Source organism: Uranotaenia lowii, chromosome 1 (assembly GCF_029784155.1).
Source record: "Uranotaenia lowii strain MFRU-FL chromosome 1, ASM2978415v1, whole genome shotgun sequence".
NCBI classification, from domain to species: domain Eukaryota; kingdom Metazoa; phylum Arthropoda; class Insecta; order Diptera; family Culicidae; genus Uranotaenia; species Uranotaenia lowii.
Genome location: NC_073691.1, coordinates 121487146 through 121505806, shown reverse-complemented (window position 1 = coordinate 121505806; position 18661 = coordinate 121487146). Strand labels below are relative to the sequence as shown.

At 38.7% G+C, this 18661-nt stretch overlaps 1 protein-coding gene across 1 annotated transcript in view; it reads right to left on the bottom strand.

Moving 5' to 3' along the window:
• The window catches only part of LOC129737873 (uncharacterized protein K02A2.6-like), a 44801-nt gene extending 35516 nt beyond the window's left edge, over positions 1-9285 (bottom strand). Inside the window, exons 1-3 of the mRNA XM_055729037.1 lie at positions 7437-9285; positions 3282-3421; positions 2979-3221 (exon numbers count right to left, since the gene is read on the bottom strand). Coding sequence (XP_055585012.1) covers positions 2979-3221; positions 3282-3421; positions 7437-9285 — 2232 coding nt within the window. The remainder of the gene's footprint in view (positions 1-2978; positions 3222-3281; positions 3422-7436) is intronic.
• Between the last annotated feature and the right edge of the window lie 9376 nt (positions 9286-18661).

Below are 18661 nucleotides of genomic sequence, written 5' to 3'. Positions count from 1 at the left end.
GTAACATTGTCCATCTTTTGAGTAAATTTGTTTTTGAAAGAAAACGTTGTAAACAAATCAATTAAGTCCAACAAAAAGTTACTGTTATTGATATTTTAAGCCTTCTGTGCTAATTGGCATCAAAACAATAATATTGAAGATGTTGAGATACGTAAAATCCTTAGTGTTAAAAGTTACCCCGATAGAAGAAATCTGGTATGGTAACAAACATTTAGTTATAGCTTCTAATTTCGTTTGAATATTCTGCTATCAATGATCATGCTTTATACTCCTAACCTCAGTCAGTATTCAAAATATTCTGAATTGAATTAAAAAAGTGATCAATGTTCCCCCAGTTTATATATTAAAACAACGAGTGTAAAGAGTTCACAAATATTTTATAGTTTTCTAAATTTCGGAGAAGGGGGGGATGTCCATCGAAAAAGTCACTTCCCTGCCTACTAGCGAGCTCACGGACTGCAACTAGATCTATCCCGTTTTAGGTATCAAATTATTGAACATGTATTATCTACAACCGCGAAACAGTTTAACGAAATTTGCAATTATCTTTCCACACTATATCTGGCATAAAAATTATAACACATCTGGGTTTTCTTTTCTACATATGCTAGTTTGTGTTGAGACGGAGTTTGTGTTCCTCTGGAGTCTGGAACCATTCACTGACTGTTGAACAGAAGCGTTCCTCTCGCATTATATTTCGCATGTATCACCCATAACCTTAAATATTGAAAAAAATATCAACAATCGCTTTGTAGTAAAAATCAGTTTTTTGTAATCAATTCAAATGTTAAGAATTGATCACTATACACTTTCAAACTGCCTGCACGCAACCACACCTCTGCCTACGTGCAGAAAAACGTGCAATCCAAAACCAGTTACAGCTTGTTCCATGCTCGTATGTGCCACCGTGAAGCAGAAGGTGTTGTAAATAACTTAATTTAAACTACAAATTGGAGAGCAGAAGCTGCTCCGCTGAGGCCGCACTTAGGAAAAGTTTCGTTCTTCAGTGATACGAAACTTTGTAGGTACGGATGTTGTCTGGGTAGTTGTTTCTGGCTTGTTGTTGAGCAACAACCACAGAAGAATGAGAAAAAATATCCAAACAAGACCCAGCAGAGCAGCGTGAAATCGCGAAACAAACGAATTCATGCGGCTGGTCGTGGAAGCAAAACAAAAGAACGAAGAACGGAGAAACTGTAATAAATAAAATATTATATAAATCAAGTGTGAAAACAGTTTCTATTTAAGTTCCTTGTCCGGATGAAGTTTTTTCCCGGTGCGAGAAGGTTAAGCACTTTACTAGCGGAATAACTCGTATCTAAATCTGGAGTTGCACCAAGCGACGGCGTGTGAGATAAATTGAGAAGATAAGAATTAAAGTTGCAATGATCTCGGTACTTGTTACTTGGTCATATTTTGTTCAAGAAGACTAATTATGACATAGATACATGAGTGCAGTGATTTTATGGAGATTGTTTTGGGGTGTTGAGGCGACAAGCTTCTCTAGCCAGTTGAGCCATTTAACTGGGTTGGCGAGGGTCTAAACATTCCAAGTTCCAATTCTCGTTCGTGTTTTCACGCTTAAAAACGTTGCCAAAATTCCAGTTTGGGTTTTCCTTATCGCAGTTTCCGTAATTTGCCAAGAGAAGTAGGTTATTAGCCTAAGGTCTCTATCCCGCGGTGGAGCTGCCATCTTGGAGTAAGCTGGCGGGATCAGCATTTCATAAATTCAGCCACTCGCTGCGAGACAGACGCTGCTTGAACCCCCCCCCCCCCCTGACCTGGAGAACAGACGCGTGCGGCCACCTTCTCATTCTGCATGCGACCAAAGCATCCACCGCCTGTTGGGTACCTGATCTCCGCTTAGGTTACTCGCATCCCAGCCGGCACCAAGATAGATATATCAATAGGTATAATCGACAGAACCGTGTAAACGCAGGGTCAAAAATAGTTATCAAATTTCGAACGACATGTATGGGATTTGAAAGAAAATTACAATTTATGGAAAATTGAGGGGTCTTATTGTTTAAATAAGTGATCAGTCGCATTCTTTGAAATAACTTGTGTAGCAATTAGTAAAATTTATGTTCAAAAGCTTTCAATATTCTGACTAAGAGTCAGTTTTTCTTTGGCAATTTCGCAGAATTTCAGCAACATATTCGAATTTCGGAAAGCATTTTCTCAAATGTAGTTGCAAAAATATGCTAAAAAAATGACTAGTTACTTCTTGTAATGAATGCTTATTTGTTTAAGATGACACATTTGAGATGAGCCATTTTTTTAACTCAATAAAAAATCTACGTTACAAATACGTATTCCATACCCACAAGAGCTCTATGCATTGTTAATAATTTGGTGAACATTTTTATATTTTTTCAGTATTTTAAAATTAGTAGTTTTTCTAGAAAACTAATTGTCACAGCTAAAATTTATATCTTTAAATCTAACCTTTGGCAAATGCTAGCCAAGAAGAGGATTTCGGATTGCTCAAGCATAACACGTCTTTTACATCTAAGACTAAGAATGTGGCTAACTTTTATTATAGCGAATTTGGTTTTTTTATACTAATTGAGAAGACAGCTTTCTAGCAAAAGCTTTCTCTCTCATCTCCCCCAATAAATTTAGAAATCCATCTTAAATCTAAATTAAGAAAAAAATATATAATTCGTGGCTATTTACAAATTTGGTTTCGAAAGTGATTCAACATTAAGATTGGTATGTTTTCCTTTGTGTCTTTGAGGACGCCTTAAAGCTAAGGGTATTTCATATGTTTTTTGAAGTTTTTCGTTATTTTCCGTAATTTCATAATTCTGATTCTTACCACCTAAATAAATGTCATTATTATTTGAGGCATTCATATTATTTTTCAGTACAAATTTTTGTTGTGGAACTTTTTTTAATTGATTAACGTGAGCTTTTCGTAACGTATCTTCGATCTGGATTAGATAAATCATTTCAGATATCCTTTTAACAATTACTGCTTCGTTGTTGAAGGCTCTTCCGTTGATCTTCTGTGTATGAATTACCTTTTCTTGCTCTTTAAATGTCTTTTTAGCTTGTTTAAGTTCATTACTGTTAGTAGCTTCATTTTTACATGGTTTGATTGTAGATAATTGTGTTCGCGGGGTGAATGCAAAAATTCGATGGTAAGGAATAATGCCATCATCGGTAGTCGGAGTTTGATGGTGATGGTGTAGAAATTTTTTTATATTATTGTCGATCTGTAAAAGAGATGAAATGTTGTCGTTTTCCGTTAGAAATTTATTCAAAACTGTTTTTACGGTTTGCACCGCTCGTTCGGCTAGACCGTTGCTAGCGGGATGGTATGGAGGCGATGTGATGTGTGTTATGTTTCTTGTGTTACAATAATGTTGAAACTCTTTGCTGTTGAATGGTGGTCCGTTATCACTAATAATCGTTTCTGCAAATCCAAATATTGAAAAAATGTTGTCTAAACATTGGGCAACATCATGAGCTGTGGTTTTGTTCATTCGGTGTATTTCAACCCACCGTGAATAAGCATCCACTAAAATGAAAAAGGATCTGCCGAATTTTTGAAAAAAATCAATGTGAATTCTTTCGAAAGGTTGCGAAGTTTTAGGCCAGTTACCGAAAATTTTTGGAGTCCGGTCTACTCCCAAAAGTTGGCAATTTTTGCATGATTTTGCATAATTTTCAATGTCAATGTTCAACCCTTCCCAAAATAAGTAACTTCGAGCAACTTGTTTCATTTTCTGTATACCTCTGTGATTATGGTGTAATAATTGTAAGGCTGGTATTTTTAAAGAAGTTGGGATAACCACTCTCTCTCCAAACATAAGGCAATTTTCTTCCACGTTCAGCTTGAATCTTTTGGAGAATAAAGGTTTTAAACTTTTTTCTGTAATTTTCTTCGGCCATCCATTTAAAACATAATTAATAACTTTTGAAATTTGACTGTCTAACTTCGACTGTTCGCTTATTAATGTTGAATTTAAGTTTATAGTCTCTTTATCAATTAAAAAAATTATGCTTGTCAATGAGCTTCGCTCACTTTCTTCCAAGTCCAACGTGCTTGGTTTTTTATCTAATTATTTATTTACATAGTATTCCGTCTCACGACATAACTTGACGAACATAATTCCTAAAATTCACTCGGTTCATAGCAACCGTTCTCCAATTTCTCGGGCACCCCACGTTCGCCAGATCACGCTCCACTTGGTCTAACCACCTCGCTCGTTGCGCCCCCGCTCGTCTTGTTCCTACCGGATTCGTAGCGAACACCTGTTTTGCAGGACAGTCGTCCGGCATTCTCGCAACATGTCCCGCCCAGCGTATCCGGCCAGCCTTCACCACCTTCTGGATACTGGGTTCGCCGTAGAGGCGCGCGAGCTCGTGGTTCATCCTTCGCCTCCACACTCCGTTCTCCTGTACGCCGCCAAAGATGGTTCTTAACACTCGTCGCTCCAATACTCCGAGTGTACGCAGGTCCTCCTCGAGCAATATCCATGTCTCGTGCCCGTAGAGAACAACCGGTCTAATGAGCGTCATATACAGGTTACACTTCGTGCGAGGGCTAAGTCTTCTCGACCGCAGTTGCTTGTGGAGTCCATAGTAGGCACGACTTCCGCTGATAATTCGCCTCCGGATCTCACGGCTGGTGTCATTGTCTGCGGTCACCAGTGAGCCGAGATAGACAAAGTCTTCGACTATCTCCAGCTCGTCGCCGTCGATCGTGACCTTGTTATTACTGGACAAGCGGGTTCGGTCGGTCTCGGATCCGCAGGCCAGCATGTACTTCGTCTTGGACGTATTAATCATCAACCCAATCCTTCCTGCTTCGCGTTTCAGTTTGCGGTAGATCTCCTCCACCGCCGCAGATGATCTGCCGACTATATCAATGTCATCGGCAAAGCAGATAAGTTGACTGGATCTGTTGAAAATCGTGCCCCGCATTTCGCCCACCGCTCGTCGAATAACACCTTCTAGCGCCACGTTGAACATCATGCAGGATAGACCATCACCTTGTCGAAGCCCCCTGCGCGATTCGAATGAACTCGACAATTCACCCGAAATCCGCACACAGCACTGCGTTCCATCCATCGTCGCCTTGATCAGTCTGATCAGCTTCCCGGAAAAGCCGTTCTCGTCCATGATTTTCCATAGCTCGTTACGGTCGATCGTGTCGTATGCGGCTTTGAAGTCGATGAATAGATGATGCGTAGGGACTTGGTGTTCACGGCATTTTTGGAGGATTTGCCGCAATGTGAATATCTGGTCCGTCGTAGACCGTCCCTCCATGAAGCCGGCCTGATGACTTCCCACGAATCTGTTTGCTTGTGGCGTTAGGCGGCGGAGTAGGATTCGGGACAACACTTTGTAGGCGGCATTGAGGACAGTGATCGCTCGGTAGTTCTCACAGTCCAATTTGTCGCCCTTCTTGTAGATGGGGCATATTACCCCCTCCTTCCACTCCTCCGGTAGCTGTTCTATGTCCCAGATCCGGATTATCAACCGATGTAGGCAATCGGCCAACCTGTCCGGGCCCATTTTGATGAGTTCAGCTGCGATGCCATCCTTCCCAGCCGACTTGTTTCTATTCAGCTGGCGAATGGCTTCCTTAACTTCACTCATCGTTGGGAGTGGCTCCTCTTCGTCGTTGGCTACGCCGGCGATGTACCTTCCCCCACCGTCTTGATCTCCTGCATGTGCGCCGTTCAGGTGTTCATCGAAGTGCTGCTTCCACCTTTTGATCACCTCACGACTGTCCGTCAGGATACCCCCGTCCTTATCTCGGCACATTTCGGCTTGCGGCACGAAGCCTTTGCGGGATGCGTTGAGTTTCTGATAGAACTTTCGTGTTTCTTGGGAACGATGCAGCTGCTCCAGCTCCTGGAGCTCCTCCTCCTCCAGGCGGCGCTTTTTCTCCTGGAAAAGTCGGACTCGCTGCCTTTTCCGCTGTCGGTGATTTTCCACATTTCGACGGGTGCCTCTTTGCACTACTGCCGCCCGCGCGGCATTCTCTTCGTCCATCACCCTCCTACACTCCTCGTCGAACCAGTCGTTCCGTCGAGATCGCTCCACATAACCGATGACGTTCTCCGCCGCACTGTTGATGGCTGTTTTGATGGTATCCCAACAGTCCTCGAGAGGGGCTTCGTCAAGCTCGCCCTCTGCCGGCAGCGCTGCTTCGACCGATTGCGCGTAGTCTGCCGCGACCTCAGGTTGCTTCAGTCGCGCGATGTTTAACCGAGGCGGGCGCCGGTTTCGCTTGTTGTTCACTACGGAGAGTTTTGGGCGCATCTTCACCATCACCAGATAATGGTCCGACTCGATGTTGGCGCCCCGACAGGATCTGACGTCGATGATGTCCGAAAAGTGCCGGCTGTCGATCAAAACGTGGTCGATCTGTGATTGCGTTTGGTACGGTGATCTCCAGGTGTACTTGTGTGGGAGGCGGTGCTGAAAAAAGGTACTACGTACGGCCATTCGTTTGGAGGCGGCGAAATCAATAAGTCTGAGGCCGTTTTCGTTGGTCAGCTGGTGCGCGCTGAACCTTCCAATTGTCGGTTTAAATTCCTCCTCCTGGCCGACTTGAGCATTGAAATCCCCGATGACGATCTTGATATCATGTTTTGGGCAACGGTCGTATTCACGCTCCAGCTGCGCGTAGAATTCGTCTTTGTCGTCACCGGTACTTCCGAGGTGAGGGCTGTGCACGTTGATGATGCTGATGTTGAAGAACCGGCCCTTGATTCTCAACCGGCACATTCGTGAGTTGATCGGCCACCACCCGATCACGCGCTTTTGCATCTTTCCCATCACTATAAAAGCTGTTCCAAGCTCGTGTGTGTTGCCGCAGCTCTGGTAGATGGCACGACCATCTTTTTTATCTAAGGGTAATCTAGATAAACAATCTGCGACAAAGTTGTCTTTACCAGGTTTATAGGTAATAGTGAAATCAAAAATTGAGAGCCGAACGAAATAACGCTGCATGCGATTGGCGACCACAGCTGGACCTCCCTTTTTCCCCTTAAATACACCAATGAGTGGTTTGTGATCGGTAACTACGTTGATATGCTGACCTAAAATGTACTTGTAGAATTTCTCTAAAGCGAACACGATTGCAAGAGCCTCACGATGCAAAATCGGATAATTTTTTTCTGTTTTCGTTAAGCGACGCGAGACGAAAAACACGGGCTTTTCCTCCTTTCCTATCGTGTGACTGAGAACACCGGATATTCCCTCATCACTAGCATCACAAGTTACCGTGATAGGCTTCACAGGATCATAATGAGCTAAAACAGATGTACTGCAAATGGCTTGTTTACTTTTTTCAAACGCATTTTGGCACTGAGCAGTCCAATTCCAATTTTTGGTTTTTGAAAGTAAATCATGAAGTGGTGCTAGAAGGATACTCAATTTAGGCACGAATTTTGTGTAAAAATTTATCATACCGAGAAATGCCTTTAGTTGTGTAGTTGACTTAGGCTCTAGCACGGCCTTGATCGCTTCCACTTTCTCCGGGTTTGGCGAAACTCCCGCCTCCGACAGAATATGGCCCAAATATTTCACCTCGGGTACAAACCATTGACATTTCTCAGTATTCACTTTCACGTTATGTTTCATCAACCGTTCTAGCACCATTTCAATCTTCACTAAAAGCTCTTCATTAGTCTTAGCCCAAATGAGAATGTCATCCACATAGGCTTGTGCATTCGATAAACCTTGTAGTATTCGGTCAATTACGGATTGGAATATTTGAGCAGCCGGTTTTACTCCAAAAGGAAGACGAGTGTATGCATAAAGCCCTTTGTGCGTGTTGATGACTAACATTCGTTTAGCATTTTCCGAAACAACTAACTGTTGGTATGCACCCCTGAGATCAATAACTGCAAATACTTTAGCCTCACTCTTGTTTGTAATAAGTTCGTCTATTAAAGGCAAAGGGTAATGGTGTGTGACAATATAGGGATTTACTGTTTTCGACCCATCCATGCAAACCCTAATATCTCGTTTGTTTGGTTTCACTACAACCACTATTGGTGAAGCCCACTCAGCGTGAGTTACTTTTTCCAAAATACCCTTAGATTCAAGCAAATCAAGATGTTCTGAGACTTTCTCACGATACTTAAGAGCAACCGTATATGGTTTGTGCACGAATGGTTTAGCATTATCACACATCTTAATATCGACAGTAACTTCCCTAACTGGTTCACTCAGATCATCATCAAAAACCTTAGAAAATTTTTCTAGAATATGTTTGATTGAGAGTTTCACCCACTGATCTTCGCTGCTGTTATGTCTAATAGAGTTTATTTTGAAAATTTTCCTCCAATTAGGCCACAGTCGATTTAACCAATTCCGACCAATTAGAGGTGCAAAGTTTTTAGGTGATTTGACCACTACCATAGACATTGGTACAGTTTCACCGTCAACGAGAACTTTAACTTCTATTTTGCCTAACACGCAAATTCTATCACCTGATATCACCGATAACTTTTGATCAACGGGCAAGAGCCTGTGATGTGAAAATTTATCTTCGTATAAATGACTAGAGCAAATTGTAACACAAGCACCTGTATCACATTCCATCACTGTGTTCTCCCCGTTGATTTTCAACTCCACAAACGCTGGAGTGGTATCATTTGACTTACCGATGATAACATTATTTACCCTATTTTCCGATAATCCGTTTCCCTGATCAGCTTCGTAAAGCTCTTCCTCTGATTCTAGCTCTTCGTCATCTATGCGGGTTTTCAGCTCAGACATAGCAGCCGCTAACTGATTAATTCTATCCACAAATACTCTTTTTCTTCTTATGGCACTCGAACTGGTAAAAGAGTTTGGTCGAGGCTTTTTTGCTTTAGGTTGTGTGCATGTGTACGATAAATGGCCTCTACCGTAGCAGTTGTAACACACTGTCTCCCTATCAACTCTTCCATGGCCCCTGTGTTGAGAAATCTCCTCCCGTCGCGACCCACCGAGTTTAGGAGATTTCAAAAAGCTTTCAGGTCTACGTGAGTAATGACGTTGTGTATCCACGTAGTTCATGCTATCGGTCGTGATCTTCGATGTCATCTTCTTCGCTTCTGCCGCGGCTACCTCTATGTTCTTGGCTTTTTCCAATAATTGCGCCAAATTCATGGTGTGATCGGCGTCTCGAATCATTGTCTCACGAGTTTTTGCATTTTTTAGTCCGGCCACAAACACTGATTGCACTAATGTAGCTTCAGTTTCAGGACTTACGGAACAATGTTCCACAATATTCTGCAGTTCAATAGCGAAATCATCCAACGATTCCATTTCGCCCTGACGGCGCGTTATCAAAGAATGTCTTTCCCCAAACACATTTTTACTAACTTCGTGCAAACTTATGAACTTTTGGATAATTTCATCGTAGGTTTTCCCAACAATTCGGTCCGGCTTGAAACTTCCAATAATGCGGTTGGCAGTTTCTTGCCCAACACTAGTAATAAACTCGAACGTTTTTTATTCTTGTGGAGTTTTGTTCAATTGAAAGTAAATATCCACGGTTTGGAGATACGAGTTCACATTGAGTCCAGCAACGTAAACTGGAAATTTGCCTTTTGTTCTACTTTCTGTCGACATGGCCATCTTAACTGTGGAACTACCGGGTTTTTTTTCTTCACAACCGAACATTAGTCATTTCAGTTATTCCGAACTTTTTAAACTTCCACTTTTTCCTCGTCGCCAATTTGTCACAACTAAAATTTATATCTTTAAATCTAACCTTTGGCAAATGCTAGCCAAGAAGAGGATTTCGGATTGCTCAAGCATAACACGTCTTTTACATCTAAGACTAAGAATGTGACTAACTTTTATTATAGCGAATTTGGTTTTTTTATACTAATTGAGAAGACAGCTTTCTAGCAAAAGCTTTCTCTCTCACTAATCTTTTAGAAAATTTCCATACCTTTCTGTGGAATTTCTTTAACTATTTTGTGATTGGCCTACTAATAGATATGCAAGCAACGGAGTAGTATACCTAAGTAATATAGCTATCCTGAGCCGGCACCACAAGGAGGTTGAGAAAGGAGTTGTGAGTATTTAAAAGGTGATATGATTACTAATATCGGGCCCATGGGAAATATTCAAGCAACGAAATTCGATTCTGGTTATCGCAATGAATAAAACTATGTGCAAAAGAAAGTCAATTTCATACCGGTTCTAGTGATGTAATTACATTGGTGATACGATGCTTAGCCAAAATATGATAAATAAAACAGTGAAGTTTCCGTATTTTGAAAAGTAAGCAAGTAATCACAAATTCTTGCTTGGCAGATGGGCGCAGTGGGTGGTAATATCTCAAAGCCATTTCCCACACGAAGACGGGTGGAAGGAAACGAAAACACACACACTCATAAGCGCAAAACTTCTAGATTTACAGAAAAATATTTATCAAAAAAATTAACAACAGCTACCTTTGAATAGTCGTCATAAATTCTGTGTTTCGTTTTTGTTAATACTCACGGTTTTTTTCCGGACTCCATCTTTCGAGGCCACATTTGAACAAAACAAAAACCGATTGTTTTGGATTCGTTATCTTTCGTCAATTCGCACATTGAGAACTATAGAGTTGTTTTTGACATTTCTCACGCCCATTAACTGGCGTCCCACTAGCGTGTACGGACGAGAACGGGACAATTAACCTCCAAATATTCCAGTGCATAAATCGAGCAGCCGCCGACGAACACGGTCGATTTTGAGGTTAATGTTCCCAAAATGAAAAAGTGTTAGTGAAATCACAGAGAACAGAGTTCGAGCTGGAGCTCAACACGTGTGTTTGAATACCAACCTAAGTTTCAAACCAAATGCGTAAGTGGACTAACATACATAAGATGACGCTACCGGTACACCTATTTTTGTTTTCATTTTTGACACGCTTAGAAATTAATACTCATCGCTTATCTCAAAGAAGGCCAGTGCAATGTATGACAGTAACACAAATTTCGGTGTAATAAATTTTAAAACATCATGATTTAAAAAAAATGCAAATCATATTTCAATCACAATTGAACGCTGTCAGATGCCCCATATTGTTCAAACAATTTTGGCGCTGAATTGAAAGTTGAATTCCAAGTGTTAAAGTATGTGTTGGGATTTTACTATCAGTTAACAGTTTTCTAGAACAGAAAATGTGAACATAAATGTTATCATTGTAAACTATGACTCGATATTCTGGTTGATGTTACCTGAGATCGATATATGAGGACTTGTAACTCAGGGTTAGTAATCAGTAGAAATGATTTAAGTTATTTATAAACATGAGTTACAAGATACCATCAACCGAAATACCGACCCATAATTAACAATTATAACATTTATGTTCACATTCTCTGTTATAGAAAACTATTTAATGACAGACATACTTTAAAACTTGGAATTCAACTTTCAATTCAGCGCCAATATTGATTGAACAATATGGGGCATATGCTGGGATATATGACAGCGATTAAAGTATGATTGAAATATGATTTGCATTTTTTTTTTAAATCAAGATGTTCCAAAAATTTATCACACAAAAAGTTGTGTTACTCTCATACATTGCAATGGCCTCATTTGAGATAAGCTATGAGTATTAATTTCTAAGCGTGTCGAAAAAACAGAAAAATATGTGTACTGGTAGCGACATCTTATGGATGTTAGTCCACTTACGAATTTGGTTTGAAACTTAGGTGGGTATTCTCACACACGATTTCAACAAATTTTTGTTCGGGGCCCGATGTCTGTTCTCTGTGGTGAAATGTCCTGAATTGTGACACGAATACTAGTTGCGGCAAATAGGACTATTGAGAACAATAGCGGTTGACAGTTGATGATGGTCAATGATGATGACAACAATATACACCCTTAGAAAATCCTACACAAAAGTAAGTGAGAAGAAGTCAAAACGAACCGTAAGTGCAGGAAGCGACCAGTATTTTAAAAATGAGGGTACGAAAAATTATGTAGCAAAGGCTATATGTACCATTATGTAGAAAGTACGCAAAAGAAAGTAGAGCTCTTAGAACTGAAAAATATGTTAAAATCACATGAAGAAGGAAATTTACTGAATTCAAATTAGACATTTAGAAGCAGGGATATTTTCCTTCAAAGTTATTTAATTTCTTTATGAGTATGCTTATTTATTGTCCCTTAATTAAAAAATTAAAGCTATGGTTCTAGTGATTTTTTTCGATTGGATATATCACCTCCATCATTTACGGGCCAACTGTTTGTTTTAGCAAACTGTCTTCGTTGGTTCATTGAGAAGTTTTTCGTTGGGGATCCTGTTGAATTGGCCATAGTATGATGGATAAGCTGGAAGACACGCTGATTGGCCACTTCGGGACAGTTGCTTGAGCTGGTGTCATTGAGGCAAGATTCTGAGACTGGATGTCTATGGGATTCAGGAACCGACTGGCCGGAGAAGATCTGTAGAAGCAAAGAATAGTTAGCAAAATTGTTAAAAAAAATAGTACATACCTTTTCTTTTTGGTTTCTTGACTGCGGCTTATCATCAAAAAATAATCACAAAAAGGGGTGTTGCGAAAATATGCACTTTTCGATGGACGAGCCTTCCAAAATTGCTAAAATACACTAAATGCTCTCTATTGGGCTTCAGCAACTTTTAAACCCATCAAAATGTTTGAGACAATTGTAGATCGTGGCTTGTTACAACTTTGTTTCAAAGACAGTGAACCATTTTATCCAATCTTCAACGTGTCATGATAAAAAACTATTTTTTCGAGAGATTTTATTTACTTTGACTGTAACTTCTGAGGATGATGTGATAGGACTTTGGCATATTCTGCTTATGTTTTTTGATCAGATAAACAACTTTGTCCCAGACATAAAAGCCCTAATTTGGAAAACAATACAGTTAGCATTTTTATTTCGGAGTAGATACTCATGTACAGGGACGATTTGATTTTTTTAAATAATTTGGCAGATTGTAAATTGGTGTGCTGTCAACCTACTGACACTAGCGTTTCTAAGTGCTGTAACATTAGGACTCAAGAAACATTTATTTTCCTACAACTATAATATCCAGGGCTTAGCAAAACGATTGGACTTAAAACAATGCAGTAAATGCGGTTAAAAAAATTGTATTTGACCGTAAATTGACGCTTTACATGAATTGAGAACATTTTACTCATTGCGTTTGATATATCAATTTGTGGCTTAAATACAATCTTTAGACCGTAATATCTTTTATGTTTTAAATCCAATCGTGTTGCAGTCTTTAGGTGAAATGTTAGTCTTGAATGAAATTTTAATAAAATTCTACATAAATAAGCAATCGATAGGTTAATTAAAAAAATATTTAATTAAAAATCAATTTTTATGCTTCTTCCAAAAATTACTTATTTTAGTTATTAACTCTACTGTACACTGCAGTTCATCTTTATTATTTAATAGATCATTGATTTTTTTTTGTTTCGATTATAGTCGTTTTACCATCTTTATGGCATTCGCGACTTTATCAACGGTGCAGTTGGCGGATCGTTATTGAAAAACTTATCCGGTACAACTGTGTTCGGTGTTTACTCATGTGCTCGAACTCGCGGACATCTGCTCAGGAGACAACAGACTTGCCAACTGAGCTATATCACAAGGCCAATTTAAAATCTGTTGATAAATCCGTGTGAAAACAAATTAAATTTAATTTTTTTTTTATTGATTTTTGATGATTAATTTCTAGGTTTTGACCAAATTTGGCCGGATTTTGCCAGGATTTTGGTCGACCATTTTAAAATCAAATGCCCAGATTTTGCCAGGATTTTAGATAAAAAAAAATAGCCCGGTTTGTCCGGCCCGGATACGTGCTTAAAAAATTCTGGCCACCTTAGGCATCTTATAAACGGCTGAACCGATTTAGATAAACTGATACGTTTTGGAAAGCTCTCGCCAAGATCTTGATGATACCAAAATTTGAAAGATTTTCAAATTGTAGATTCACAGAAAACTAAACAAATGTGCCTTTTTCGTGATGTGACGATGCAAAAATAGAAGCAACACCTCTATTCAGTAAACTATGTACAAATTTGCATTTGCAGAATTTGAATTTAAACTAATTTACAATTTGAAGGTTACTTTGGAAGTTACTTTAGCGAAAATGTTCAGTTTTGAAAGGAACGTTACCATTTTTGGACACTTATTTTAAAGGTTATGTGTAACACAAAATGCGAAAAATTCTATATTATTGAACGCATTGAATCATCTTTAACAAGAAGCACACATTTTTTTTATTTGCTGTAGGAGTAATTTGAAAATCTCGACTCTCAGGACGCTAGCGCATGAAATGTGTCATAAACATTTCACTCCTTCTTTAAACTGTCGCTGTTTCTAGATTTTTTTAAGTGTTTGTTCCTATTATTTCCGATGGACCGAATCTCCATTTGGAATGATGTTATAAAGAAAATTTTCGGCACAAATTTTTAAAACCCTTTGGCTAATTTTGGCTGTATGGATTTTCGGGAGTATTTTTTTGCCAAGGGATAGTTGAAAAACTTTAAAATGTTAATATCATTCCTGACATCGTCTACAGCAGGGGTTGTCAGATCGTGCTCCGCGGAGCACTTGGTGCTCCGCGAAGCTTTTGAAAGTGCTACGCGACGTACTCAACGAAAATCATAAACCACCTTTGAAAAACTCTGATATTTTTTCATAGATTCATTTTTATCGAAACACGAAAAAATAAATTTTACAAGACATATAGTACGAACAAATAAATTTAGTTTACTTTGTTTTACTGGCGGATGAATCCCTGCAGGGATGTTGGCAAAGAAAGGTGGACTGTCAAAATGCACTGCTTTGATCGAACAACGTTTCGTTGAAGGACTGAGTGTGCAAAACACTTAATGAAAAGGCTGTTCTTGCGCCGTACTTGGCGAGCTACCGATTGGAAAAGCTGGAGAAGCGCATACTATTGCTAAAAACTTAATCAAACCTTGTATTCAAGAAGTCGTCCGTATCATGGTTGATAATAAAACAGTGGAATTGGTAAATTCGATTCCCATGTCTGACAACACGGTTTCTTGGCGAATTTGTGACATGGCTGAAGATGTTGAAAGCGATTGAGAACTTCAAAATTTGGCAGGCCGCTTGACGAATCCACAGATGTATCAGGACTAGCAATTCTGATGATATTTGTTCGCTATCAAGGTTCTGAATGTTTCGAAGAAGATTTGTTCCTTTGCAAACTGTTGCCAGCTTTCACGATGGGGGCTGAAATTTTCAAACTAAATAATTGGTGACTATGTTACGGACAACGATATTCCATGGAGAAATTGCATTGATGTATGTATGGACGGTGCGAAAGCTATAGTTGGAATACTGGCTAAGTCTGGAGCCGTTGCCAAGATAAAAAAAAGACCAAAAGTTGTGGTAGTATTCATTGCATCCTTCATCGACATGCACTCGCTATGAAGAAACTATCATCATCGTTTAAGGAAGTCTTGGACGAAAGCATAAAAAAAAAATCAACTTTATCAAGGCTCGACCGAAAAATTCAGGGTTATTCAAGGCATAGTGCGAAGAGATGGTTATCCAATTTTCCACGCTACTTCTTCATACCGAAGATCGCTGGTTATCTCGTAGAAAAACGTTGTCTCGCCTGTTTGAATTAAGAATGACTTCAGTCTTTCAATGCAAGGTAAAGGAATAATAATCTTCGATTAAAACGGCAAAATCATCATGACTTTCAAAAGAAAAATCAAATTTTGGGCAGAATCACTCAAAAAGCGCAACCTGGACAGCTGTCCGGATTTAAAAAGCATTCAATCAGAAATAACCTTGAAGTTATCATCCGGTCCACGTGTCTAATAAAGTTATTTACAATTACAATGTTTTGCCGCAGGATCTGTTGAACAGCTTCCAGCAAAATTCCCCGAAGAACATCATAAAATAATAAAAAGATCGAAGACTTTAAATGAGTGGAACGGCCTATTTTTAATGTTAAAGAAACCAGAATCATTAACTTCGCAAGAATATGAATCCTTGATAGAGATGACATCGGATTCAAAGCTTCAGGAAAGATTCGTATCCAAAGAGTCGTAGGAGGAGTATTGGTGTCAACTGAAAAAATAAATTTAAAAAGCTGTACGATAAAGCAAAACTTATTTCTCTGCCATTTTCCACAACTTATCTATGTGAGTATGGATTTTTCACATATATCGCAACGAAGACAAAATACCGATCCCGACTAAATGCGGAACCAGACGTCAGGCTACAACTGACACAAATTTAACCAAACTTGTTACAGCTTGAAAAATCCAAGAAAGCGTATTTGTTCTATTGAAATCATTAATTTTTGATGACACATATTTTATTAATAAAAACAAGACTATTCAAAGTGTAGCCAATCATTAGGGGAGAATGAGGATACTTGATCCCTGGGGATACTTGATTCCTTAGCTATATCTCGAAACTGGAATGTCTTACAAAGATCAAATGTTCTAGAAAAATGTGCCAAAATGAGGAAAATAACAATGCTTGTAGTTCAAAATTTTTAACAAAATTATTGTTTGAGTAATTGAACTTTGTTTGAAAAATTTCACAAAATATAACTTGAAGATCTTTTTTCATCACTTTAAAATGTTCCTTACATCGGAAAATTATGAAAAAAATATTTGTTCCAATGTATCAATCGTTCGAGCGTAAAATGAACTTCATAATGCCATATTTTCAAAGCTATGGAAAACTCTCAACTTTTTTCAGAAAAAGTTTTCTAAAATGTTGATTATGGGTACACTTGATCCCTTAGAGTTGGGTACAATTGATCCCCCTTCCAAACGGCATATTCTTCTTCTGAATTGATCGTTATGATTGCTGATTACGAAATTACTATTATTTATCCAAAAACTAATATTTATCAAAAAATTGTCTGGAGAAAAGAGCAAAAATAATTAATTTTCTCTTAATTACAAAAAATAGCGCCTTTAAGTATGCAATGTTATTAGCGTTGAGACAAAGTTATAGAATTTTCTTCTTATGTCTGCTATAAATTGTGAAATGAGAACAAACATGACCAAAATAGTCAATTTACATTCTATCTTGGGGTTTTGTTTGATTTTTATACAAGTATTAGGGCTCCCTGAATAAAAAATCAAGTCTCCTTCAATAGGGGATCAAGTCTCCCCTAACTTCAGAAAAATCGCAATTTTTTTACTCTCACGAAAATGCTTCTTGTTCATCAACGGGTTCAAGTATCGTTCTATTTTTTGGAGCATAGAAACTTGAAGTTACAAGCTGTCAGAAAATGTCAAAGACGGCGAGTTGCTAAATTTTTCCAAAAAGATATGGTGAAAATAAGAAAAGGGGATCAAGTATCCCCACTCTCCCCTACTGATTTCATTGACTACGATGACAAGGCACATCTTATTTGAACGATAAATACTATCAATTTTTCAAAACTAGGGTTTTTCATATTTTCGAAAATGTAGGTGCTCCGCCAAAAATTTTGGTTCTTAAAAGTGCTCCGCCGAGCAAATGATCTGAAACCCCCTGGTCTACAGCAAGAACTGCACTTACAAATCTTAATAGCTCATGAGTGATTTGAGATCTTTTTTTTCATTTCCTTTGGAATTAACAGCATTCCAACTATCCATTTGCTGTCACGATTTAAATGAAAAGCATCAGCTTGGATCAAATATTAGTCATATTTGCTGAGCTAAAAGAAGTCTCTTCCGTTTGCGTCCTTCTCGATATGCACGTACCAACACATCAACCTACCAAGTATGGCAGGGAATGCAAACATACCTAAATTTGCACAGGGAAATATCAGTATCTTCTGGTATCTCCTGCTGCATATAAGTATATTTGTCTGTACGGATCTGTAAAATGTTTCCGAAGAACGCTGTGCCCTCGAGCTAGCACTCGGAACAACCGGTAAACTGGGAAGCAGACTAATTTAAAAAATGTCTTTCCAAATCTGACAGACTAACTGGCATTTCGTTTTTTATTCTTATTCTTCTTCTTCAAAACGGAATCCGGCTGGGAAAATTTTAAAGCTCTCACACATTGTCGGTTACCGTTCGCATCGTTCTTGGGGCTGAGTGTTCTCTTGTGACTGAAGAAATATTACATCGAAGATGCAAGCTTAGGAAGAATGGAATAGTATTGACCTTACACTGGTTGCCATTCAATATAAAAAAGAAATGCTTTTTGAAGCTAGGTACACAGTCTAGCCAAAGCATGAACAAAAAATTCGAACTATTCAATTTCAAACTTGAATTATTTCAATTGGCAAGTGGCTTTGAATCGTGTCTTTGTTTGCTCTCTAAGGCCGGAACAATTTTCAAATCCTTCTTTCGTCAATCGGAGTTGGGAAATCGCGAGGGGGGGGGGGGACAATAAACAATGATGCGAAAAACAAATAAATTTACATAAATTGCACGTAAGCTTGTATGCAACAAAATTTCATACTATATCATTGCACAGAACCTATAAATCAAGTAATTTTTTATTGAAAAATTCAATCAAATTAAGAATACAAAAGGTGAAATAACTCTCATCTTCCAAAGTTCGTTATTTGGTCTTCTAATCTTTCGGATATTTGATTTTTTTTTTCGAAATTTACGTAAAATATTTCAAACTTTATTTTTCCCCTCTTCGGATTTTTCGGAAACTTCGAAAGGGGGGGTGACAAAAGAAGAAATTGATATTTGTTCCAGTC